The sequence below is a fragment of the Gymnogyps californianus genome, chromosome Z (genome assembly GCF_018139145.2).
Source record: "Gymnogyps californianus isolate 813 chromosome Z, ASM1813914v2, whole genome shotgun sequence".
NCBI lineage: Eukaryota > Metazoa > Chordata > Aves > Accipitriformes > Cathartidae > Gymnogyps > Gymnogyps californianus.
In genome coordinates, this window is record NC_059500.1 from 75,028,222 (window position 1) to 75,054,646 (window position 26,425).

Sequence of the window (26,425 nt, forward strand, 5' to 3'; positions counted from 1 at the left end):
GCTTAGATGAGTGCCGAAATATTGTTGAGGAATTTAGGCTTGTTAGACAATCTGTAAAAGGTCACTGTAGGAAACTGATGTTTTTATTTCTAGCTGCTGGTGTCTGAAATAAGCTGATAATTAAAAAAAAAAATGCAGCATAGTTTTGAAAGATGCTGAAGACTGTATAATCATATCTTCCGAGCTTAGAGTTGGATGCCACTTGAAATCTTCTGTTGTCTAGTCAACAGTGAGTTTACTATAAAGTAATAATTCTCCAAAATACTGCTTATTTCCTGTTTATGTAACTGTGGGTACTTCTGATTGCTTCTAAAGTTATGTGTTATGTAAGGTATGCCTTATGTGGCAGAAGGCATCAAGAAACAAATGGAGGCTTTGGAAAATTAAGGTATTTATTTTTCAAGTTCATGTTATAAGCTGCATGCTGTACTGATGTTAGAAATGGTAGAAATACATTGTGTTGAGAAGAGACAAGAAAGAACAGGATGGTACATTCAAGGGTTTTTTCTTCTGTTTAGTCAGTGCTTTCTGACTCAGCCAGCATACTGACAGTTGTGGCAGAATGTCAAATTCTGTTGACTCCCCTCTCACTAAGCTGACATCTTGATTTGGCTTAATCCTTTCAAATGGAGTTAGACATTAGTAACTGAGATACTGTTAAATGCTGATGTTTTCACTTTAGAATGAATTTTTTTATTAATACAAATTAAATGTTCTACTTCATTAGACACTAGAACTTGCTAGAAACCCTGCAATGATGCAGGAAATGATGCGAAACCAAGACCGAGCCTTGAGCAACCTTGAAAGTATACCAGGTGGCTACAATGCCTTGCGACGTATGTACACAGATATTCAGGAGCCAATGTTGAATGCAGCACAGGAACAGGTGAGAAATGATTGTAGGGGCCACTGAAAGTAAATGTTTCTTGGTTGGTTGTTTTTTTTGTTTGGTTGGTTTTTGGTTTGGTTGGGGTTTTTTTGGGGGGGGGGTTGTGGTTTGTTGGGGTTTTTTGTTTGGTTGGGGTTTTTTGGGTGGTTTTTTTTTTGTTTTTTGGGTTGGGTTTTTTTTTTTTTTCCAAAAATGAAAGAAGATAAATAACATAACTTTTCAAATGTGTACTTGACAAAACTTAATTTCTTGAAGATTGAAGTCAATGTGTGGCTTGTTCCTATGCTCTTTTAAACTTGAAGGAATAAAGATTGTTTTGTGAGTTTGATAAGCTATTTTAATGTTAATAAATTTTTGTTATATATATTCTAAATTTATTTATTTTTAATTCTTGGACTTATAAAATTCCTGAGGTCCAGGAAAAATTAAGAGTGTGTTTAGTAACTTGGAACCTAAGGTGGGAAGAAAAAAAGCTTTGAAATTTTTCTAAGTTGGAAACCACTATGCAAAATATAATCTTACTGTGATCAAAGTACTAGTGTAGTAGCAAATGCTGCATTTAAAATGGTGTGATTAATTTAAAAAAAAAAAAATTTTTTTTGGAGATAATATCTTTCAACATTGGTATCTTTTCAGAATATTTACAATGGCTTATTTTAGGACAGTGATTATAATTGATTAAGAGCCATCAACATTTATCTTCATGTGTAATTTTAGACAGGTAACTTGCCATTTCTAGCAGACTTAAAAATAGTCAACTAATAGATGATATGTGTTTGTTTCTCCTTCTGTAGTTTGGAAGTAACCCATTTGCTTCCTTAGTAAGCAATGCATCATCAGGAGGGGACAGCCAGCCATCTCGTACAGAAAATAGAGATCCTTTACCAAATCCCTGGGCTCCTCAGTCCAGCTCTCAGAGTTCCACAAGTACCAGCACCAGTGGTGAGAGCAGTGGCAGTAGTAATGTCGGAAATAGCACCTCTGCTAGTACGGGACAGAGCTCAACTATACCAAATTTGGGACCTGGACTAGGAGGTGTGTCTGTTATTGCAATTGTATATATTTGCAAATATTCAGGAGTTTGCTGAAATGATTCTGTTATTAGAAAGAGATGTTTTGATTCAAAGTTTGTATTGCTGTTTATTTCCATAGAACATTTCACTAGTATCAAAGTCCTCTGCAGAAAAACAAACATGAAAAGTAAACCAAGAGTACTAACAATACTTGTGTACTGCCTTAAAATAACAAAAGTAGGGAATCTGTAGATGAATTATAATTTTTTTTCTGTTTGGAGACAAACAGGAAAACAGCTAATAATGTAGATACTTAGTGGGACTGCTTGTTGGATACAACCTCTGGCTTAACTTGTTTCTAGGGCAGATGCATCTATGTAAGCAGAACCATGTTGAGATGTATTTAAGGGGCTAAAGCTCATTTAAAAAAAACCCAAAAAACAAAAAAACCCCAAACAAACCCAAAACCACACAGTTGTGTGTCCCAGTTCTAGGCAGTCTAATTAATTTGATTGTAGTCAAGATTTTTACTAAAGTGACCTTTTACTTTTTTTTTTTTTTAAAGTTGGTATGTTCAACACACCAGGAATGCAGAGCTTGTTACAGCAGATAACGGAAAATCCACAACTTATGCAAAATATGTTGTCTGCACCCTATATGAGAAGCATGATGCAGTCATTGAGCCAGAATCCTGATCTTGCAGTACAGGTAAATGCTTTTGGTGTAGCATTGTGTTGTGTGTACTGAAGTGAAAAAAGGAGTTGAATTTATGATACAGTTATATTTTCAATACAGAGTAATTGTGCCAACTTCTCAACAATAACTTGTCTGTTGTGAATGGTCCAGTTTTTAAAGTATGTTAATGCCTGACTTATTGAAATTATTACCTAGTTACCTTTAGCAATCTGTTGCAGTAAGTTTCTTCAATTTGTAGTTGGACATCATGTCAGGCATTCTTTTGTAACAACTTGTAAGTTTGTGTATGTTTCATACAGCCCTATAATTTTGTGGCCTAGCATAAGAACCAGTTAAACAAAACAAATGCTTTGATTATAAATTAAGGTAGATCTGCTAGCAAATAAATACTCACCCTAGCTTGGGAGGACAGAAGTGGAGGGGAAGGAGTTGGTGCCATATCTAGCTGTTATTCTGGTTTTCATTTCTCACCTGTGATCCTTGCTAACAATAAAAGTGCTGATACTTACTGCTGTTTTATGAATGGTATTGTAGAAGTGCTTTCCAATTTTACTTACAGCAATAATATCCAAAGTCAAATCTTGAACTGAGATAATAATATTATCTTTTGTATATTAAACACTTAATTGGAAAATATCCCAGGCTTTTTGCAGACGATGTTTACAGGGAAACCATCGCATCTGTAGTGGAGGCTGACCAGAAAAGGCTTTTCTTGTTACATAAATGCGGTTGCTTTGGCAAGGATCTGGCAAGGATTCACTTCAAAAGTTTAACACCCCAACCCGCCCCCCCCCAAACCCCACAACAAAAACACACCCAAAAATACCAAACAAAAAAAAAAATCTCTACACCACCAATTATTTCAGTCAATTCTCAGGCTGATGATTCATTGTTTCAGAACAAGTTTTGGCCAAAGGAGAAGTGGGAGATAATTACTCTGAGGTTATCATAGACTATTATCTTGTTATCTGATTCATATGTGGTAAATAGTTGTCTTAAAATCTACTCTAGTATTTACTTTTTGATCTACTGCTTGATCTATGATGTTAAATATTTTTGTCCCATAGATGATGTTGAATAATCCTTTATTTGCTGGAAATCCTCAACTTCAGGAGCAAATGAGACAACAGCTTCCTACTTTCCTTCAACAAGTAAGATGAGATACTAAGCGTTGTTAATAAATGTCTGAAATTCAGTGAGCAATTTTTGCAATAAACTGGTGCCTTTCCTTGATTTCACTTAAAGCTAGATTCTGTTACGTGTATTCTCATTAGCTTTAGACACTGAGTTGCATTATCCCTTGATAATTAAATGCTTGATTTATCTCTCTATCCCTTTCAAAAGTTAAATCTGGCTTTTAGTGGATGTTTTTGTCTATGACTAGCACAACTGCTTTGATTTGCTGTTGTGTCTTTGCTTAGAAGAAATTACTTGTTCTTACTGCGCACCAGCCAGAGAAAACCTGTTTCCTACATGATTTCTTTTGCAAATTAAAGAAAAAAGATTATTACTTTTCCCGCTACTAAGATAAGCTTTTATGGTACTTTTCTCATACCTCCTCCACCCTGCCCTGATTATTTGGGGTAAAGAGACCTTACAGCATGCCTTGAAAGAGGCAAGTCATAAGCTAATTCAAAAGAAGTGGAGTGGATTCTGAAGATATTTGCCTGTAAAGATTGCCTTACCACCAGCTTTCCCTCTTACACCATTGTGGTTGCAGCCCCAGTATTTGCTTTATCTTAACTGTCACAGTGTATACTAGGATTGTGTCCTTTAAATAGGACTAAGCAAAATTTTTAGGAATTAAAAATTTAATCCAGTGCATGAGTTCCATCATTAGGCAGTCCTTGCAAATCAAAGTAAATGTGTGTTGCCAGGATCTCATTGCATGTAGGCAGTGTTATGAGTAAAATGAATAACAACGTGAATTTCTTGCCATTCATGATTGCCCAATGCTCCAGTCTATCTAGATCCCTCTGCAAGGCCTCTTGTCCCTCGAGAGAGTCAACAGCACCTCCCACTTTAGTATCATCAGCAAACTTGCTAATGGTGCATTCAACTCCTGCATTCAGATCTTTGATAAATATATTGAACAGATCTGGCCCTAGAATTGAGCCCTGAGGAACACCGCTGGTGACCGGTTGCCAGCCAGATGCAGCCCCATTCTCTACAACCCTTTGAGCCCTGCCCTTTAGCCAGTTCTTCACCCAGCACACTGCGTACCTGCTCATCTCACAGTTGGACAACTTGTCCAGAAGGATGGTGTGAGGGACAGTATCAAAAGCCTTCCTAAAATCCAGAAAAACTACATCCACCGCCTTCCCTTCATCCACTAGGTGGGTGACCTTATCGTAGAAGGATATCAGATTAGTTAAACAGGACTTTCCCTTTGTGAACCCATGTTGACTGTGCCTGATGATTGCATTGTTCTTTAAATGTCTTTCAATAGCACCCAGTATGATCTTCCCCATAATTTTTCCAGGTACTGAGGTTAGACTAACAGGTCTGTGGTTTCCTGGGTCTTCCCTCACACCCTTCTTGTAAATTGGAATAACATTGGCTAGCTTCCAGTCAGCAAGGACCTCCCCAGACTCCCAAGACCTTTGGTAGCTGATTGAGAGGGGTCCTGCTGTAACATCCGCTAGCTCCTTCAGTACTCTGGGGTGAATCCCATCAGGCCCCATGGACTTGTGAACATTCAGCTGATACAACTGGTCCCTTACAATTTCAGTGTCCACAAATGGAAAGTCACTGTTCCCGCGCTCGTGGTCCTCCAACTCAGGGCACCGGGCAGCGCAAGGTCTATCAGTATTATTAAAGACTGAGGCAAAAAAAGCATTGAATGCCTCCGCTTTTTCTTCATCCCTATTTGTCAGGTGACCATCTTCAACAAGTATCGGTCCAATGTTTTCCTTGGACCTCCTCTTGCTATTAACATACTTAAAAAAAGCCCTTCTTGTTGTCTGACACAACACTGGCCAGTTTCAACTCTAGTTGAGCTTTGGCCTTTCATGTCTTCTCCCTGCACATAGGAACCACAGCTCTGTAATCTTCCTGCGAAGCCTGACCTTGCTTCCAGAGATCATACAATTTCTTTTTCCTCTTGAGCTCTATGAGGAGCTCCCTGTTTAGCCAAGCTGGTCTTCTGACCCGCTTGCTTGACTTATGACACAATGGGATTGCCTGCTCCTGTGCTTTTAAAAGGTGGTTCTTAAAAAATGACCAGGACTCATGGACTCCTAAGCCCTCAAAAGCAGATTCCCAGGGGACTCTGCTAAATAGCTCCCTGAGTAGCTTAAAGTTTACTCTCTTGAAATATAGGGAAGCAACTCTGCTGTCCTTTTTTCTCATTACATGAAAAATTTTAAACTCATGATCACTGTGGCCAAGACAGCCACCTACCATCACATCTCCCACGAGTCCTTCTCTATTCACAAACAAGTCTAGGAGGGCATCTTTCCTCATTGGCTCACTGAGTACTTGTGTCAAGAAGTTATCTTCCACAAACTTCAGGAATTTCCCAGACTTGCTTGTCACAGCAGTATGGCATTCCCAGTTGATGTCTGGGAAGTTGAAATCTCCCATAAGGACAAGGGCTACCGATCCAGAGATTTCTCCGAATTGCCTACAGAATAACATCACACTCATCAGTGTTATCATCCTGGCTGGGCAATCGGTAGTAGACACCCACTACGATATCTGCTTTGTTTTCCATCCCCCTAATCTTCACCCAGATGCTCTTAATGCTTTTGTATCTCTTTCTATCAGTATCACCTTGGGGTTTATCTGCACAGCTAGTTCTCTGCTGTCTTCTCCATGTTAGGTCAGATGATCAACAACATTAACAGATGAAGTAAACTGGAGAAATACCTGGATGTTCTCAGAATGTTGACAGTGTCACAGCCCATACTTCCTCACTCATCTGTTGTCATTATGTTATGGGATTGGATGATGAAAACTATGAAATGTTCCTCTGTATAATGGAAAGCACTTGCAATAAATGGCCAGTTACTCAGCACAACTAGGAAAACACATCTGTGAGCTACTCTTTCTACTCCTTTTACATACGTTTTACCCAGAATTGCTGCTACTCTACAGCTGGAATTAAAAACATTAATAGAGATCCAAGTCACCTAAGTGCTCAGAGGATCATTGGGTCAGTTTTCTGTAAAATAACTCTAAATATCAGACAGTAAGTCATGGCTTAAAGGTTATTTTCTTAAACAAAGTAATCACAGCAGCTTACTTCAGTGAATCTAAAATGCTTTCCTTCTTTAAAGATTTGAATTAACTTCACCAGCTATACGTTTAGTTATTCTCCTCTGACTTTTAGCTATCACGAAGATACAAATCCAAGAGACAAATGGAGAGTGTTTAAAAACTTGCTGTGCTCAAGTCTCATTACACACCCATATTTCTGGACAGAATCAACACTTGATCTTTGTGCCCTATTCTGCTCTTCTGTTTTGCACCGGAGGAAACTTAACCTTAATTTGTGCAGTTCTTTGAATCAAAAAATGTTTTTGCAGCAGAAGGAATTTGGTCTAGTTACCAAGTGAAGGCTGCTGAGATTAATCAGCCTGTCTGCTATTTGAAGCAGGTCTGGCTACCAAGACTTCTAACTGAAACAAATAACTTGTCACTTACATGTGGCATCTATAAGCAGAGGTGAGCATAAGCCATTAGTTTTGGTTGTGTATCTAAAATAGTCCGGTTTTTAGACATTTAATTTCAGAAATCAAAAGCATGTCTTTTATCTGTGGATGCAAAAGCCAGTTTTTAGTTGAATTTGCAGTAGAATGAGGGTCCTTGGATATTATATGTTTGCTAGTATGTTTTGCAGAGTATTTGTATGTCTGTAGGTGTTGATGGCACTACAGATATGAACACATGCACAAATTATCATGATTGAATAGCTGTAGTCTGAATTTAGCTAGAAAAAGATGTTTTATAACTTTCTGTATTAGATACCTACTAGTCAGATTTCACTGTATTCAGCACTGTTGCTTACCAGTAGTATGATATAGGAGACTACTTTAGAATTATGTTGAACTAATATACTCCTATGGCTTTGGAAGATGATAAAGTCTACTAGAAGAAGTAATGAGAAATACTTTTCCTTATGTTCTCCTTATTTAAAAGGAGTCTAGACAGCTCGTTGATCACCTCCTGTGAAAATTTTCTCAAAAAAAAAAAATCTGAAGCATTTAATGTAAACGTTCAAATACAAAGTTGAGAAACAGCAAGTTCTGAAAGGATATCAGATTCTATAAAACATCTAGTGATAAAGATCAACTTTGAATGTCTGTATATTATTCAATTATGAGTTTCTCTCCTGTTTTTAGATGCAGAATCCTGACACATTATCAGCTATGTCAAACCCTAGAGCAATGCAGGCTTTGCTACAGATTCAGCAGGGTTTGCAGACACTAGTGACGGAAGCACCAGGACTTATACCAGGGTAAGAATTGGTCATACAAATTTATACAAGAACTTTTCTCTTGTGTTTGGGTTTTTTTCAGCTTTTTGTCTTTCTTTTTAACACGTAGAGGTTTATCCAGTTTTTACAGGCTGTTCCTCTTGCATTTTTTAGTTTCACTAAACTTGTTTTAGAATCTGTCACACTTTTGTCTGCAACACGCTTTTAAGCAATGATGGCTATGGTCTTTGTTTTGGTGCTTTACTTAAGTTGTCATCCATTTTTTATTTGACAGAATTTTTACTTAGTAATTACATATAATGGGAAGAGACATTACAACTAAGCCATTTTCTGTTAGTGATGTATTTCTCTGTCATCTGTGCAGATTCAATCCTGGTTCAGGTGGATTGGGAAGCACTGGAGCTCCTACAGGGTCCACTGTACCTAGTTCTGTTCCCAGTGAAAATACAAGTCCAACATCAGGGGCTGCTGAACCTGGTCACCAGCAGTTTGTCCAACAAATGTTGCAGGTACTTGCTGGTGCAAATGCTCAGGTAAAGTAGATCACTGTATTCTAGTGTGTGTGTGTGGGGGGTGGTTGGTGGTTTTGGGTGGTTGGTGGGGGTTTTTGTTTGTTTGTTTTTTTAAACATCCAGGCTCCTCCCCCCCAGTGTAAACCAACAGAATGCTTCTGGTCAAAGGAGAGCAGAGGAAGCTTAAAAGTGATGTTCTAGCTGTGCAAATAAATGCTGGAAAAACATCACATTTGAGTAGAAGTGTCCTCTGAATGATTGATTGTTGTACACCTATCTTCATACCCTTGAGTTTCTGAAATGCCTGGAAAGAAGCAGATTAAGGTGTTAAAGGGAAGACTGGTTCCCTGGCAAGTGAAATGTGGGCTCAGACAAGAAAAGAACTTATGCGTGCTGAACATCATTATCTCTGTACTTTGTATCTGTGCTGCTGGTTGTTACTCTGTAGCTGTGACAGCTCAGGTTATTTGGGGCCTGAATTTGTAGCATGCTTCCCTGACATCCTGCAGGTCCAGACTGCACAGGTGTACATTGTGTTAACATACCAAGTGGGATTCAGGCTTTCTGGAGAGCTCCAGAAGTCAAGCAAAGGTGGCAGCTTTGCAGGTAAATGTAGGGTGGTGAGCAAGACTGGCTTTAAAGGGGGCACACCTGTAACGGTGGAGAGGTATCTCAAGAGTGCTGTGTTAAACAGCACCGTTACACTGTGGTACATATCCAGTGTAATGGCAGACTGCTGGTAAAAGGGACAGTCCTGCTGCTCTTACCTCCTCTGTTGCCACAGAATAAGGCAGTTCAGCTTGCTGATCTGACAGAAAAATGTTATTTTATGTAACCATGAGAAAGTGGTGGTAGGCGTAGCTATAGGAAACCATGTTCCCATAGATATTTTTATCCTGCCAGATCTTATGCTACCAATTCAGTATTCTGTTTGGTTTTGCTTGGGGGAAGCAGATGGGGGGGGAGGAATGTTTAAATTTCAGCCAGTATATTTGCATTTTATTGGTTTGGAAGTATATGCAGTTTTTAAATACTAATAGGAATTTCTCAATGGATGAAACTTTAAGTAGAACAAAAGGAAAATTAGCAGTAGCTGCAAAAATCTTGTGTTGATATGTAAACTGTCTCACTCATTTCAAAAAGTGGCTTCTCAGTATTACTCTGACCCTATATACCTAAAGCATATTATTTTCATATAATTGTTCTGTTTCAAAAATGCTTCTGAGTTGAAGATCATACAACTGAAATTATTGAGAATTTTGCCATTAGCTTATGAGCAATTTATTTGAGCAAGATCAACTCATAAAGCACAGCTGTCACTTTGCCTTAGGCTGAAGTTTTTCCAACTAGAATTTTGGTAAATTTAGTCAACAAATACTTGGAGCATTAAAGAGGTAACTTTTATGTCAAGGAAAAAAAAAAAGTCTACCACATTCACTGTTGCCAACAATGAAATTCTCAAAATCCTGCTGTCCCACATTACTAGATTAGACTCTTTCATTAAAAAAAAAAAGTCTGCATGCACATCTTTAAGAAACTGTTCTTGGGACACATTTATCAGATTTAACTGTTCCTTTTTTATCAAACCAGCTGCTCTTGTAGTTCAAAAATGTCACATAAGTGAAGATACACTTAAAATTTGAGGCTAATCTGACTTGTTTGATCAATAATTCAATTGTGAATGAAATTTGTCATAGTCTAGTTTGGGGAACTTGAAAAAGATGCATTCAGAAATTAGTAAAGACAAGAAGTGATTCAGAACTAACTGTGTTTAAATCCTGTACTTTGCCAAATGTGTATTATGCTTTTATAGCTTGAGATTTTTCTTCTTAGCAGTTACAAAATCCAGAAGTTAGATTTCAGCAACAACTGGAGCAGCTGAGTGCAATGGGCTTTTTGAACCATGAAGCAAACTTACAAGCTCTAATAGCAACAGGAGGAGATATCAGTGCAGCTATTGAAAGGCTGCTTGGCGCTCAGCCTTCATAGCAGTGTTTCTTTAACTCGAAAAAATGTAATTTATTTTTTATAACAGCTCTTAAATCTTTAAAATAGTTGCTTTTTTTCATTCTGACTCTTGGGATTGTCTTGTTATAACTAAAATCAGTCATGCGTTTTAAGGCCAAGTGCAGTAGTTTTCTTCAAATGGGGAATTGATGCATTTTCACTCAGTTGTTGCATGCATCACTTTTGTTCTTCATTATTTCTTAATTTTTTTGAAACAATATCAGCTTTCACAGTTGGTTGAGCAAGCTTTGTCTGACTTACAACTGTCCAATTTATTTACTACTAAACCATTAGCCTTCAGTAGTAATTTATGTAGGATACAAATTAAAAGGAAACAACTGAAGGCTATAATTTGTGGGTACCGGTGCTGCTTATGGTGATTTCGGCATGTATTTTTTTGCTAGCAAAATGCTGTAAGATTTATACTGCTTAAGTAATCTACTATTTTTGCTTTTATTTGTATGAAGTATAAACGCAACATATACAATGGAGACAGCTCATTTCTAGAAATTTACACATTGCAACAGAATGAAATTATAAGTAACCAAAAAAGGCCAGGGAAAAAAAAAAGTAGTAAGACATGGTTTTTAGTGTAGAATCTTCCAGCATCTTTGGTAAACATCTCAGAAAAAATGCTTAGGCAAGTTCATTTAAAATATACTAGAATTGCTGTTCTAGTTATATCTTCACATCTAGCCATAAAGAAACTTGCACTGTAACATTGTCTCATTGTAACATTGTTACAGATTAACTGTAAATTACTTTTGTGCAAATTAAAGGAGCACTGCCTTGTGCTCTGAAACTGTTTCTAAGGCATTTTGGCTTGTTCCATTGAGATTCTAACATGCATTATGATTTGTAATTGGAAGCATTACTTTCAGCCATTGTCATGTGATATTCTAATTACTTTTAACCACCGTGTAAAAAAATACTGTATATCTCTTGAGTTTTTATTGGTAGTTACCTCTTGTGCACAGGTAATAAATGAATTAAAAAGTATTTAAGCATCTTGTTTCAGTGTGTTTGCAATTGGTGATTATCCAGCATTCAAGATGACTGACCTTTCAGTGTTAGCTCTGGGACTATTTACAGACTTTGGGCTAAGATTAGCAAACAATACTTGGAGTATAAAGTGGAGGACAGAGAGGAAGAGTCATACGATACTTGAAGACTATTTAGATAAAGTGAAAGTGGTGAAATAAAGCATTCCGCTGTGTGTTACTGAATAGCATTTGCTTTTTATCGGTCTTTGGTGTCAGTGTAATTGTGAACATTCTGATTTAATTCCTGTATTGCATTAAACACTTCATCTGAACAATCTTTTCTTTTGGTACAAATATAAAGCCAGTTTGCTCTAAAAACTGTTGCTTGCAAATGATTTAAACTTACCAACCTTGACTCAAAATTGTTAATAAGTTAAATGAAACAAATTTATAATGGGATATAAAGGAGGGTGTTGAGCACACTTTCTTTTACATACAATGAAATTAATAAAACTCTTGGCAAAGCCAAGCATGCAGATTTTACAGGGAGTATTCTGTACAGAATACAGTTGTATTCTTCTCAGAAGTTTTTGCTGTCCAGTAATCTTGTCTCTTACTTCAGCAGTAAGTGAATAGATCAAATACTTCTGATGCACAGTACTGGGTAAAGTTCAAGAAAATCTCTTGGTTGGCAGGCCTCTCTGCCTCTGGATCAAAGTCTCATAGATACAGCAACATAGAGTATTAAACAAACAAATCAATTAAAATAGAATCTCCTGGTGATTTGAGTTTTATATGATCAAAGCCTTTTAAAATACTTAAAGTTTCGGTAGGAAATTATTATTACTTTTGTTTCCTAGCCAAAGATAGTAAACCTGCAAGGGACTAGACCTTCATAGTGCCTTCTGTTTTGGGTAGGTAGCTTTCACTGCACTGAGTATGAGACTGTGATAGGGAAGTGATAGCAAGTAGTTTCTGTAGAATAATCGCTACTTTTTCACAATTACTTTCACAATTACTCTTAGGATCTTCAAAGTAACTAATTTGAGTTGACCTTATAGTATGCCTTATAGGAACTTTGCTTTAAAAAAGTGAGATCTCCAGTCATTCAGAAGGTATATCCTTCTAAGAATACAATCCATAACTTGCAAAAAGGCCACTGTCAAATGGAAAGGGCAAAGCTGAAGTAGGGAGGGGAGTGATTTTTGCCAAGCTTTACTAAGATACTAAAGCACTGAATCTGAACTCCATGAACATTCTTTTGAGACAAGATCCAGTTCACCTATGTAAGTAAAACAGAGATGCAATATTTGAAGTCAAATTCTGTTAGATTTAAGAAAAAGTAGAATTTAACCTAAACTGTACAATGAACCGTTGAGCTAAGTTTACTACTTGAGGTACAATTAATAATTAATTTAACTATGTAACTATTGTCAACTAGTAATAACAATTAGTAACTGAGTAGTGGTAAAACACTGAGACATCTTTAGTGTAGGAGGAATTTTGGTTTTGGTTTTGTTGAAGACAACCTTAATTGTTAAAAGTGGCAGTAGGCGGAACAAAGTTTGTAGTAGGGGTAAAAATTTGTCTTTAATAATAAAAGGTACACTTGTTTGGTTTAATGGCATAATAGAATCTTTGTTTGCACACTCTCTCGCCACTCTCTCTCTAGCCTTTTAGGCACTCACTTTTGAAAATGTCCAATTGATTTTTGATTATAAGGGTTTGAAATTTAATATTACTGCTTGGTAATATGTCACGCAGCTGCTTTCCTATCACTGTGTAGTTTCCTGAATTATTTAGTTTTATTGTGTCTGAAAAAAAGTAAGCATAAATTTGCATTTAATAGTGGGTATATTAGAAAAGCTCTTTGCTTGTAAAATGGTATACTGGGAAAATATGAAGACTTCATTAAAAGCAAAGGTACCACAAGAGGGTGCCATTTCTTTAATTTTCATAGTGACTAAATTTGCATGGCAACGTTAAAAATAATAATCCATGTGTAACTGTATATGGGGATGATTCTACTCAGGTCTGACTTGTAGAATCTTACAGAAACTATCTATCTGCAGAGTTTTCATGAAGTTAAGCTAAAGAGGCATCTCTTGTGTAACAAGGACTTTTAAAAAACCAAAACATTTTGGCAATTGAAAAGAGGATTTTAACCTTAAATTCTGTGAGTTATGTAACTGACTATATTCAGAATTTTCTGATCACAAAAAAGTTGAAATATATATTCAAAGTTGTTTGATCTTAGGTTTTAAAGCAGCTGTATGAAAACCTATCCATAAGCATATATTGGACTGAGTATAGGCTGAGATGGAAGAGTAAAGAAAGCCAGAAAAGGGAAGTAAAGGAGAAGGTCCAACTCTGAAAAGAATGAGAATGAGTTTGTTTTGTGTTGTGGGGGTTTTTGTGTGGTTTTGTTTGTTTGTTTGTTTTAAAGAGGGAAATATCCATCAGTCTTGTACTGGCTGATTTGCTCTCCACTGCATTTCATCGATGGGTACGCTTTACATGTGAAAGATGCTAATTCAAAGCCAATATGATGCCCCTTACACTTTATCTCCGAGCTTTCCAGAGAGTTGTATTTTGTATATTGTCTCCCCACCACCACTTTTCCCCCCCCCTTTTTCCAGCTTGATGTTCAGTGCATATAACAAAAGTTCATGAAGTCTTAGCACCCTGGTGAGGTTGGCAAGGACACAAATACAGAAGCTACAACTTGTTCAAAATCTGTCAGTGAGCCAGCAGTAGTGTCAGGAACAGAACTTCATCATTCAAGTTCCTGCCTTTTATACTTGTAGAAAAAGAAATATATTGCTTTTTACAAAGCTGTAAAATATTCCATCACTGTGCCCCTCTCCATGTTTGACAGAATGAAAATTAAAACTAAGAATTTCAATTCCTGTGTGACTCTTGATGGGATTTTCAAAAGCAGGCTGGGCTCAGATAGCTTCCCTTTGACCCATACTAATGGCAATTTTAACCTCATAGGGAGAAGTGTTTAAACAATGGTGATGGTTTTTGAAAATTTCATCTTACATGTCCTTTTACAATCATGATAGAAATATTAAGAGTAATAAATCAGCTCTTAATATTGTAATCCATTTAAATATTGTGAAAAATAAGTTATTTTGATTAACTTAAGAAAATAAGCATTATTTCATTAAGACTTTTTCTAGACTGACAGCAGGGGAAAAAAGTATCTTTTTTTTGACAGACTTTTGAAATCAAATTTATAATGCAGGTAAGGATGTGATTTGAAAGTGAAGTCAAGCTAGCCTGTCTCCTGCTAAAATCTCTATCTTAGAGAGTTTCTATATTAGCCACCATTCTTTCACTCCAATTAAATTCTAATATAGCATAAGGAAGTGCCATGAGCACTTCCTTAATTCCCGAGAACAGCAGCAACTGAATATCTTTAGAAACTCTGATCCATCATCTATAAGATTATTATATTGATCTGTCTAGAGTAGAGTTCTGTTATTAAAGGTGTACTTTCAACACCTGTTTTCAGATTTAACTGTAATGTTAAATGTCATGTTTGTTATGTCTGCTGTAATCCTGCGCAGTGGCAGTACTGCACATGTGCTCACTTCAAGTTATGCAAGGGATTGGATGTAGTTAAACTAATTGCCTGTGCATATATATTTATTTTTTTTTACTGGCAAGGTTTCCTAAAATAAAGAAATAAAAGCATTAAACTGTGGATGTGTGTGTTACACCAAAAAGCAAATCCAGAATTAGTTGTCATCATAAATCAGTGACAGAAATGTCTGTAGTCAAATTAAAATTAGGTATAAACCTATTCAAAAACCATGACACATTTCTCACATTTTGGTTCACAAGGAAATGAGAACTTGTCATAATTAGTGTTATCATCTAGGTGAGCCAATGTCAACCTCAGCTACTTATCAGTGCTAGTAATTAAACCTTGTAATTAGGCACTGTTAATGTATACTTGATTTTTGCAAAGTTTCTGGAGCTGGGCAGTGACCTTGGGCAGGCATGTCACAAGAAGCAATGGATCATGTTCCAACATAACAATCTAAATTTCTCAGTAAATTAACCCACACTCCACCAGGGTATGATCACCTGATGCACACGTGCAACAGCTGTGGTGTGAAGCCAGACTAAGGAGAGCTTTGGGGAGCAAGAGACGCAGAGAAAGCTGGGTCTATTGGGTTTACAGGGCAAGGTTTTGGTAGTAGCTGCAGGGGTGGCTTCTGGATGTGTTGAACAGAGCCAGTTTCAGCTGACTCAAAGATGGACCTGCTGCTGGCTAAAGCTGAGCCCATCAGTGAAATTGGTGGTGCCTCTGTGATAATGTTTAAGAAAGGGTTAAAAAAAGGGAAAAAAAAAAAAAAGAAAAAAAAAAAAAGCTGTGCAGCAGCTGTGAGAGGGAGGAATGAGGAAAAAAATGTGAGAGGAAACCACCCTGCAGACACCAAGGTTAGAGAAGAAGGAGGGGGAGGAGGTGTTCCAGGTGCCAGAGCAGAGATTCCCCTGCAGCCAATGGTGAAGCAGGTTGTCCCCCTGCAGCCCATGGAGGACCATGTTGGAGCAGATATCCACACTGCAGCCTGTGGAGAGCCTGTGCCAGAGCAGGTGGATATGCCCTGAAGGAAGCTGTGACCCCATGGAGAGCCCAGGCTGGAGCAGGTTTTCTGTCAGGACCTGTGACCCTGTGGGGGACCCAGGCTGAAGCAGTCTGTTCCTGAAGGACTGCACCCTGTGGAAAGGACCTATGCTGGAGCAGTCCGTGAAGAACTGCAGCCTGTGGGAAGGACCCATGTTGGAGAAGTTCATGGAGGACTGTCTCCCGTGGGAGGGACCCCACACTGGAGCAGGAGAAAAAGTGTGAGAAAGGAGAGGCAGAGATGAAGTGTTATGAACAGCAACCCCCATTCCCCATCCCCCTGCACTGCTCGGGGAGGGGGAGGTAGAAGAGTTGGGAATGAATGAGCCTGGGAAGAAGGGAGGGGTGGGGGGAAGATGTTTTTAGTTTTGTTTTTGTGTCTTGCTGTCCTACTCTATTTTTAATTGGCAATAATTTGAATTAATTTTCCCCAAGTCAAGTCTGTTTTGCCCGTGACAGCAATTGGTGAGTGATCTCCCTGTCTTTATCTCAAGCCATGAGCTTTTTTTTCATGTTATTTTCTCCTCCTGTCCTGTTGAGGGAGGGGAGTGATAGAGCAGCTTGGTGGGCACCTGGCAGCTAGCCAAGGTCAACCCACCACAATGGGCTAGACATGAAGTTTTGGTAGAATAACTTTTAAGATTATTTATGTAAGCAGGGTAGCCCCATACACTATGGGAGATAAGTGGCTGATGGTATGCAGGATAGGTGGTTTACTTCCCCTTCCATCTACCCCCCAAAAATGGATCCCAGGATCCAAGAAGTGACACAGCATGCTTGTAGCAGGCTAAAAGGAAAGGGCAGTGTCTGGCTGTAATACTCCTCTTTCTATTTGCAGTAAAGGTACAAACAAGTGAAATGAAGCATCACAGAAATGTAGTTGTGACCAGAGAAACATCATGGATGAGTCTTAGTTCTAGCTAGCTGTGTCAAGTGCCAATTTCCATGGCTTTCAGTAGGTATCTTGTCAGTCAGTCTTCCCCCTTCTCTATCTGACTTTCAAATCCTAGACACTTCTGAATAGAAATCAAATTCCCCCAAGGGCTGAGTCCCAGTAGTTCAGCATATTCCTGCCACATGAAGCTCACAAAATCTATTCTTCTGTCTCCCACCCTACTGAAACATCAAGAGGAAAGCTAATATTGGAGATAATCTAAAAAGACGTGGCCAAGGATGGATAACACAAATTCAGCATTTTGAGCATTCTAGAGCTCTTTGAAACTTGTTTCTGATTCCTCTTTACAGAGAAGGCTTGTTAGGTGTTTAGTATAACGTACTAAATTAAAGCAGAGTGAAAAATAAAATATTTAAGTTTAAAGCTATGTATTTTGCTATTACTTTCAAGTTTCAAAAAACTTCCTTTGAATTATCTTTGCTTGTGTCTGAACAGTTGAAGTAGAACTATCTGAGCTTAGGAAATATGTAATAAATAAAATTCAAGGTTGAATGATGAGTTGGTCAGCTGATTTAAATTTTTAAAAAACATTTCTAAAGAGATTCAATCATGATTACCAAATGCCTAATCATTTTGGACTGCACCTTACTGAAACTAATATTTTAGAAAACATTATATTGTAGTCATTATCAGTATATTCTGTGGTTATGCTGTCTGGAAGTAGCTAATGTTAGGTTTATTACTGAACTGGATCCTTGAAATAATCTTTATACAGACAGTAGAAAAACAACTATCATTTGCAGCATTTTTCCCTACACTATTATTCAGGGGTTAGCTTACCCTTAGCAATTATTATGATATCTTAGATTAGTGAAAACATAATGGCTTTACTAGCTGCAGAATATTATACTACTACATACATTTCTGTTTTGGAATGCAGTGGGGAAAATACTTGAGATTTTTTGTCTTTAGCCAGACCTCATTAAAGATAGAGGTTCTCTTACCTCTTCAATATATCATGCAATGCACAAAGCCAGGGAATCCTGTCCTAGAAACAAAACAAGTTAGTTCAAAAATGTTTATAAAATGTATTTGAAACAATCACTTCTAACATTCAAAGCATTTGACTGGAAATGAAAATTAGTATTATAATGCACACCAAGTTCAGTTTTGTGTCTCTTTCTTCCTAATGTAGATTTGCTACCACTGCCTGAAGGCTAACAAGAAGTGCTAGACACTTTATCAATAAAAGGGTTTTAGTGAAATAGTACTTTTTATATTATAAATACCTAGAAGTATCTGATAGATGCCACAATTTTGCAACACCTTTGCTCAGTAGTTTGGCAAATGCAATGTGATTGATCAGATTTTCAATATAATCTAATTTTAAGCTTTAAGCTCCCAGCAACTTTTGTCATACCTACCAAGCATTAAACTATTGCTCCCATTTCATCTTTCGACGCAGTTACTGCTGGGTGAGTGCAACAAATGACAACGTGGACAAATAAATGCATTTGCTATTATCATTATAGAACAACTTCCCCCTGGCATTCAAGGCCCTCACAATTTTGCATCACTGATGTTTCAGAAGAGATATTTCCCTCTTGCTTAGCATCATATGTCAATGGTTTATTCATTCAATTGTGCAATGCTGCCATACATGAGATACTGGCTTATATGAACTTCCAACCATTAATGAAAGATTAGTGTTTAATAAGAATTGTACTGGATCTGCTGGGATGAAGTTATCACAGAGTCACAGAATGGTTGAGGTTGGAAGGGACCTCTGGGGGTTATCTGGTCCAACACCCCTGCTCAAGCAGGGCCACCTAGAGCCAGTTGCCCGGGACCACGTGCAGACGCCTTTTGAACATCTCCAAGGAGGGAGACTCCACAAGCTCCCTGGGCAACCTGTTCCAGTGCTCAGTCACCCTCCCAGTGAAAAAGTCTTTCCTTATGATCAGACAAGAACCTCCTGTGTTTCAGTTTGTGCCAGTTGCCTCTGGTCCTGTCACTGGGCACCACTGGCAAGAGCCTGGCTCCATCTTCTTTGCACCCTCCCTTCAGGTATTTATATACATTGATGAGATCTCCCCTGAGCCTTCTCTTCTCCAGGTTAAACAGTCCCAGCTCTCTCAGCCTTTCCTCATAGGAGAGATGCTCCAGTCCTTTCATCATCTTTGTGGCCCTTCATTGGACTCCCTCCAGTACATCCATGTCTTGCTTATGCTGGGGAGCCCAGAACTGGACACAGGACTCCAGGTGTGGCCTCACCAGTGCTGAGTAGAGGGGAAGGGTCACCTCCCTCGACCTGCTGGCAACACTCCTCCTAATGCAGCCCAGGATACCATTAGCCTTCTTTGCTGCAAGGGCACATTGCTGGCTCATGTTCAACCTGGTGTCCACCAGCTCATTTCTCCAGCCTGTCAAGTTCCCTCTGGATGGCAGCATGGCTCTCTGGCATATCAGCTACTCCTCCCAGTTTTGTGTCATCAGCAGATTAGCTAATCAAGATCCCAGAATTTATCAATACCTAAAAAATTACAGGCCTCTTGCACCACAGTATGAATCCTGGGCTGCATAAAAAAAAGCGTGGCCAGCAGGTCAAGGGAGGTAATTCTCTCCCTCTACTCTGCTCTGGTGAGACCCCACCTGGAGTACTGCGTCCAGTTCTGGGGCCCTCAGTACAAGAAAGACATGGACCTGTTAGAGCGGGTCCAGAGGGCCATGAAAATGGTCAGAGGGCTGGAACACCTCTCCTCTGAAGAAAGGCTGAGAGAGTTGGGGTTGTTTAGCCTGGAGAAGAGAAGGCTCTGGGAAGACCTTATTGCAGCCTTTCAATATATAGAGGGGGGCTTATAAGAATGACAGAGAGAGACTTTTTACCAGGGCCTCTAGTGACAGGACAAGGGGCAACGGTTTTAAACTGAAAGAGGGTAGATTTAGATTGGATATAAGGAAGAAATTCTTTATGATGAGGGTGGTGAGACACTGGAACAGGTTGCCCAGAGAAGCTGTGGATGCCCCATCATTGGAAGTGTTCAAGGTCTGGTTGGATGGGGCTCTGAGCAACCTGATCTAGTGAAAGATGTCCCTGGCCCATGGCAGGGGAGTTGGACTAGATGATCTTTAAAGGTCCCTTCCAACCCAAACCATTCTATGATTCTATGTATGTAATGATGCTTAACCATAATACAAAGTAAGCTTAATAAGAAACAGCAACAGTTGATGCGTAATGGTTGTTCTTTCAGTCAATTTAAACTACACAGCATTGGTGATAGCCACCCAAACCCAATTTAGTGAGGACACAGACTAAACTGTTAAATTATAATTGTTATGCCATGTGTAAATACTAGCTATTTGTGAACTATAGGTTGCCAGAAGCAGTAAGAAAAAAATCCTATCAAAAATGTGGTGATCAGCACCCCACATCTGGAATATAATACAACCATATCTTTGCCAAATGTGACCCAACTGTGGTTCTGCAAGAGAGCACAAAGAGTCTATTATGTAAATATCACTTCATAATCTCTTTTCTCTCTGAGAGATGAGATGTTCTCTTTCCTTCCTTGGATACAAGGATCCTGACGAGAAGACCATTGTACATCGAGAAGTTCGTGATCCGCAATACAGTTAACCTGAGGAGGCCCAGGCCTGTGCTGTGCTGCACTGTGGTGCAAGCACAGCGTGGACTTCAGGCCTGTGTTGTGTTGCACATATCCCTTTGCCGCAGGATAAACTCAGCCAGCTCGTTTTAACAGAGGAGCCTGCAGGCAGCTCCCACTTGGTACGGGCAATTGCGCCACCTGTGTGACCTTGCCTTTATCTAAAAGTGCAGCAACAAGTTCTCATGGGAACATCCTTCCTGTTTGACAGTAGAAATTATGAATACGGTTGATTTTCTTGTAAGAAAATCCTATAATACCTCGAAGGACCAAAAAGGGAAAACCTCTCCACGGACAGAATCTGTGCAACACGCTGTGGGAAAATTCATCCGGTTTCTGTCCGATGCAGCACGAACACAGGATTTCCAGCATCTGAAGGGATATAAGATATATTCACTACCTATATTCCTCTTTTTATTCTGTCTTATTAAAACAACTATTTTATTAAGCCAGTTGTTGTTAGACAGTTCTTATTGAGCTCCAGAAAGAACCCTGCATTGTCTCTCCTCACTGTTTTCAAACCAGAAATTAAATTAGAAGTACTCAAAAACATTGTGGTTTGACATTATGCAGATGTCAGGAGCATGTGATCTGTGACTCTATTCAAGAGTTTATGGCCGGTGTAAAAATCAGGTGGATGGAGCCATATCGCAGTGATCCCCTAGAACTTCACTGTGCCAGTATGGGAGATAATCTGCATGGCAGTATTATAGGTACCACTGATACTGTATTGGGCCTGGCTGGGATGGAGTTAACTTTCCCCCATAGCAGCCCTCATAGTGCTGTGCTTTGTATTTGTAGCTAGAATGGTGTTGATAACATACCAATGTTTTGGCTACTGCTGAGCAGTGCTCCCACAGCATAAGGCTGTCTCTCCAACCTTCACTCACCCAAAGGCCAGTAGGCTGTGGGTGGGCAAGAGGTTGGGAGGGGACACAGCCAGGACAGCTGACCCAAAGTGACCAAAAGGACATTCCATACCATATGACATCGTGCTCAGCAATAAAAGCTAAGAGAAAGGAGGAGGGGGGGCATTCGTTATTAAGGCATTTGTCTTCTGAGGCAACTGCTACATGTACTGAGGCCTTACTTCCCAGGAAGTGGCTGGACATTGCCTGCTGATGGGAAGTAGAGAATAAATCTTTTTGTTTGTTTTCCTTTGCTTTTACACGCAGCCTTTGCTTTTCTTTATTAAACTACCTTTATCTCAACCCACAAGCTTTTCTTCGTATTTTTTCTCCCCCCGTCCCACTGAGCAGGAGTGATAGAGTGGCTTGGTGGGCACCTGGCGGCCAGCCAAGGTTAACCCACCACAGATTCACAAAATAGAAAGTGACAGATGCCATGCCCCCAGCTTCTGGTGGAAGTCCCACCTCCTCCCAGAAGCCTCAGGGGCCATTTGCACCACAAGTCCCCTCTTCCGATCACATCCTCTGTTGTGATTGGCTGATGGAAACAGCATCCCCCACTTCTGGTTTACCCTGAAGTACATCAGACCAGGAAGGTCATTCCCCTACATACACAGTAGGGCACCATTTTGTTTTGGCCACCATTTTATGACAGGGCTCAGGCCATTTTATGGCAGGGAGCTGCCATTTTGTTAAATGTCATACTGCTCTGTGATTTGCTGACGGCCATTTCTTGACTCCATCTTACCCATGTGTTCTCAGGCAGCCCTGTGATTGGCTGCCTGTTTCCTTTGGACCAGGAAGTGCTCAGATATAAACTATATACATTTCAATACAATATATATGTATATAGAAATATATATAAAGGAGTGTACAAATATGTATAAATATATATTTTATTTATTTATACATTGGTACACTATTTTTATATATACTTCTATATGTGTGTATATATTTATATGTATATACATTTATAAAGCTATAGAAATTAAATATATATATCCTGGTAAAAGCATACATATAAAATGGATTAAACATTCTTTAATAAGAGCTAGTGGGATGAATAATTAAAGTTTAAATGTGAATAGAAAGGAATTAAACAAAAGTAAAAGGCAGGTTTGGAGACCCCTACTTTACCAGGCTGCAGGACAAGCCCTGACATGTCTGGGGTGGGGGGGGGTGAACTTCAAGAGGGTGGAGGAGTGACAAAAGAGTGAGGGAGCATGGCCAACTTGGAGCATGCCTATGGGAAGGGCTACGGACCCCTCCTAGGAGGCCCACTAAGAAGCCACCTGCACAAACCCTGTCACGTGCAAAGAAGAGGTCAATCCTTTGAGATGGACTGAGAGGCCCCTGCATCCGGCCCCAGCCCAACAGGATGACCATGCAGGATTTGGGCTTTGCACAGTGCTGCAAGACACAGGCAACACTGGCTGCGAAAATTAAAAACCAGAACAAAATGCCAACTTGAGAAGAACATGTGAGCGGGGACGACAAGAAAAAGACCCTAAGGGATTCCTGAAAAGGACCATGCAAACCAGAAGAACCGGCCAATGGGCCCATGAACTACAAACTGGATTTCGAGGTAAGAGTCACACAGAGAGGGTTGGTGGTGGCGTTGTCCCAAAAATCAGGATTCTTTCACCCGGTGTGCAAAAAATGCCGATTAACACACAGAGTCGAGATATTTGTTTATTTCATGTCTGCGCAGAGATGGGTGCTAGGTGGTAACTCCACAAAGCTAGCACACCTGATTAACACACGGTAAAGCATTTTATACCTTTTGAGCAACAGTTATCACTATTTTTACAGTTTCTCTTAGTTACCCTCGTTCCTATTGGTTCTCGCAAGTCTCATCTCCACTTAAAGTCACAGCGTCCTGCTTTTTTACTGCGCATGTTCTGTGAGGAAGGGGCTTCTGTTGGTAGGGGGCTCTCCCTACCTAAGGGTGGGGTTTCTAGTATGTTAATTAGGATAGTTCACTCAAAGTTCAAGTAGCTCTTTGGTTGCCCCTGTGCTTATCTTGCTATTTCTTTACCCGCTGACTTATGGTGTCATCATATTTCTCTTCTCAAGGTCACGCCTCGTTAACTAAATAGCATCCTTTATTTTTGTTTCTCGCATATCTCCAACAAATCCCACCTTTGAGACTTAGATATATAGTTCTTATTTAAAATAAGTCTCACTTAGATATTTTCATTCTAAAACTTCAGTCTCTGGGAGGCTTCAAAATGTTCCAAATCTGCTCATAGGTTCCTTCCCATTGACATATGTCTTATTGGAATTTTTTCCTATCCTTTTGTTGCCGTGAAAGGCTGAAATCAAAGACTCAGTAGTCTAGGGACTATTAAGTAGGTATTCTTTATTGCAGCGCTGGACACACAGGGGATATCTCCTCCTATTGTGTGTGTCCAGTCAGGTTAATTGCATAGTTTATATACAAGCTTATACATACATATTCATCAGATTTCCAGGAACTCATTATACATATTCACCAGATTTCCGGGAACTCATTATCATATGCAAATGTCTTTTGCGCATGTCTGTTTATGTCTCCGGGTGGTCATCAGGGGTGTCTGGATGAAGGATATACTCTTCCTCACTGTGTCCGCTGGCTGACCTCTGTTTTTGCGCATACTCAGTTCTGAGATCATGTATATCATGTCCTTCAAGGGTAGTCTGTTTTGGTTGAGGCGCTTGTTTTAAAATTTCTTTATCGTTATGGTTTCGCGCAACTGTTTTCTCTAAGGTCGAACTGTCCTAGTGACATTCTTTAGGAGCCTCTTATCTTAGAGCCTTCCTGACTTCCCCAAAACAGTAAAAATCCAATTTGGTCCAGCCACAACAATTCTAGTAAGTGGAAAATTCCACATTTACAGGCATCAATCCCTCCTTTTCTTTTGAGGATTCGTAGCTAGGAAGCTATGAATCCTCACTACAATATCTTGTTGTTATGTCTTAATGATCATTACACTTACATGCAAAACCACGGTAAAATGCCTGTAAAGTGGTATATATTGTATCATGCAACAGGTTACAATAATTAGTTAGTTACAGTATTGAATTGTCATGTATTACTCTCAAATTTCTTCAGACCTAGAGAAGGTATCCTTAATTATTTCATGTTTACTAAATTTATAATAGCGCATCCTTTTCAAGGGTCCGAGTGAAATATTTTCCTGTTTCCACTTGATGTCTAACCTTGTTTGTTTTCCAATCACTGTACGTCTCAGCTGAATTCCAGCAACGCCAAAGAAAACATTTGAGAAATATACAAACAAATATTCCTAAAACCATCAGAGCAATCAATCCAACGAATAATTGTTTCAACCATCCTAAATTGGGAAGCCAAGAGGTTAATTTATCCCAAAAATCTCGAAACCCCAAAGAAGTATCAGCCAAAGATATTTCATGGAATACTTGTGTTTTCTCCCAGAGTGTATTCAAATCTGCTTCTATCTGATTATCTTTATTGATATATGCACAGCAACTGGTATTAATGATCATACATACCCCTCCTTCCTTGGCAGTCAATAAATCTAATGCCGTTCGATTTTGTAACATGACTTTATTAAGGGATGATACTTCTGTCTGTAAATTTTTCATAATATCTATTGTTAGACTCTCCGTCTTCTCTAAAACTGCAGGAATATTTACTATGGCCTTTTCTAGCTCACTTACTTACTCCCAGCCACGGTAAGAACCATCTGACAAAGCTATGAAATTTTGTTCCTCTAATTACAAGTGGGTTATCTTCTCGTTTAGCCCGTTTCCATGATGTTCTCAGTATGCCTCTAGGTATTTGGGACTGGTTATATATTTGGTCCTGACTAACTAGATGACCTATGGTACACATTCCCTTCCATCCTGCAGGGAGTCGTTTTCTGCTAACACCGTCGCCACATAGCCACCAATACCCATCGGGTAGTTTGCAGGGCCCGTCAGTGGCCGTGAGGTTAGCTCCATAAAATGATCCGTGGTTTACCCAGCCAGTTGATACATTCCTAAAATAATCCCAGTTCGAGGAGCTATAGGTTTCTAATTGAGTTCTATTACAAAAATCAATATATGTCACATTTATCCCTATCAAATCCCAGGTCCCTACTTCCACCGTGGTTTTATTGATTCAATAATCATTCCACCCATCCCTGCAGGTACAATTTTTGTGTGTATAGTGGGGAGGCGGCACGAACAAGTGTTGGATCTTGCCTTCCATAGGCAACTATTATTGCTAACCAGAATCTGGGTGTTATTATCTAGTATTTGTAGGTCAAATCTCAATCCAGTCTCATAACTTGAATTGTCGTAGTCACAGTATCCCCCATCTGGTCTTTTCCAAAATTCAGGCCAAGTATTATTGCTTCTTGACATATTTTCGCTATCTGTTGTTTTACCGTGTGGTTCATTTTTTCTACTTGCCCACTGGCTTGTGGTCTGTAGGGTGTATGTAATTGCCAATCGATTCCTAATAGTTTGCTGACCTGTTGCACTACTTCTGCACAAAAATGTGTTCCCCTGTCTGATGAAATGATTATTGGTACCCCAAATCGAGGTATTATTTCATTTAATAATACCTTAGTTACCTCTCTTGCTTTGTTAGTCCTACAAGAAAACGCTTCTGGCCATCCTGAAAAGGTGTCTGTAAATACCAATAAATACCTGTACCCTCCTTGTCTTGGAAGTTCAGAGAAATCAATTTGCCAATGGTCTCCCGGTACACTTCCTTTCCCAATACTTCCTAATTGTACCCGGTTACCTGTATTGGGGTTATTTTT

The 26,425-nt window shown here is 39.1% G+C and overlaps 1 protein-coding gene across 3 annotated transcripts in view; it reads left to right on the forward strand.

The window, feature by feature from the left end:
- Nucleotides 1-11,569, forward strand: part of LOC127027457 (ubiquilin-1-like) — a 32,110-nt gene extending 20,541 nt beyond the window's left edge. Inside the window, exons 5-11 of one of the 3 annotated variants that reach the window (XM_050913203.1) lie at nucleotides 728-886; nucleotides 1,684-1,924; nucleotides 2,468-2,610; nucleotides 3,666-3,749; nucleotides 7,944-8,059; nucleotides 8,403-8,571; nucleotides 10,384-11,569. In XM_050913203.1, the coding sequence (XP_050769160.1) occupies nucleotides 728-886; nucleotides 1,684-1,924; nucleotides 2,468-2,610; nucleotides 3,666-3,749; nucleotides 7,944-8,059; nucleotides 8,403-8,571; nucleotides 10,384-10,539 (1,068 nt within the window). In that variant the 3' untranslated portion in view covers nucleotides 10,540-11,569. The remainder of the gene's footprint in view (nucleotides 1-727; nucleotides 887-1,683; nucleotides 1,925-2,467; nucleotides 2,611-3,665; nucleotides 3,750-7,943; nucleotides 8,060-8,402; nucleotides 8,572-10,383) is intronic. The other 2 variants (XM_050913204.1, XM_050913206.1) reach the window with 2 other exon arrangements.
- Nucleotides 11,570-26,425: the final 14,856 nt, after the last annotated feature.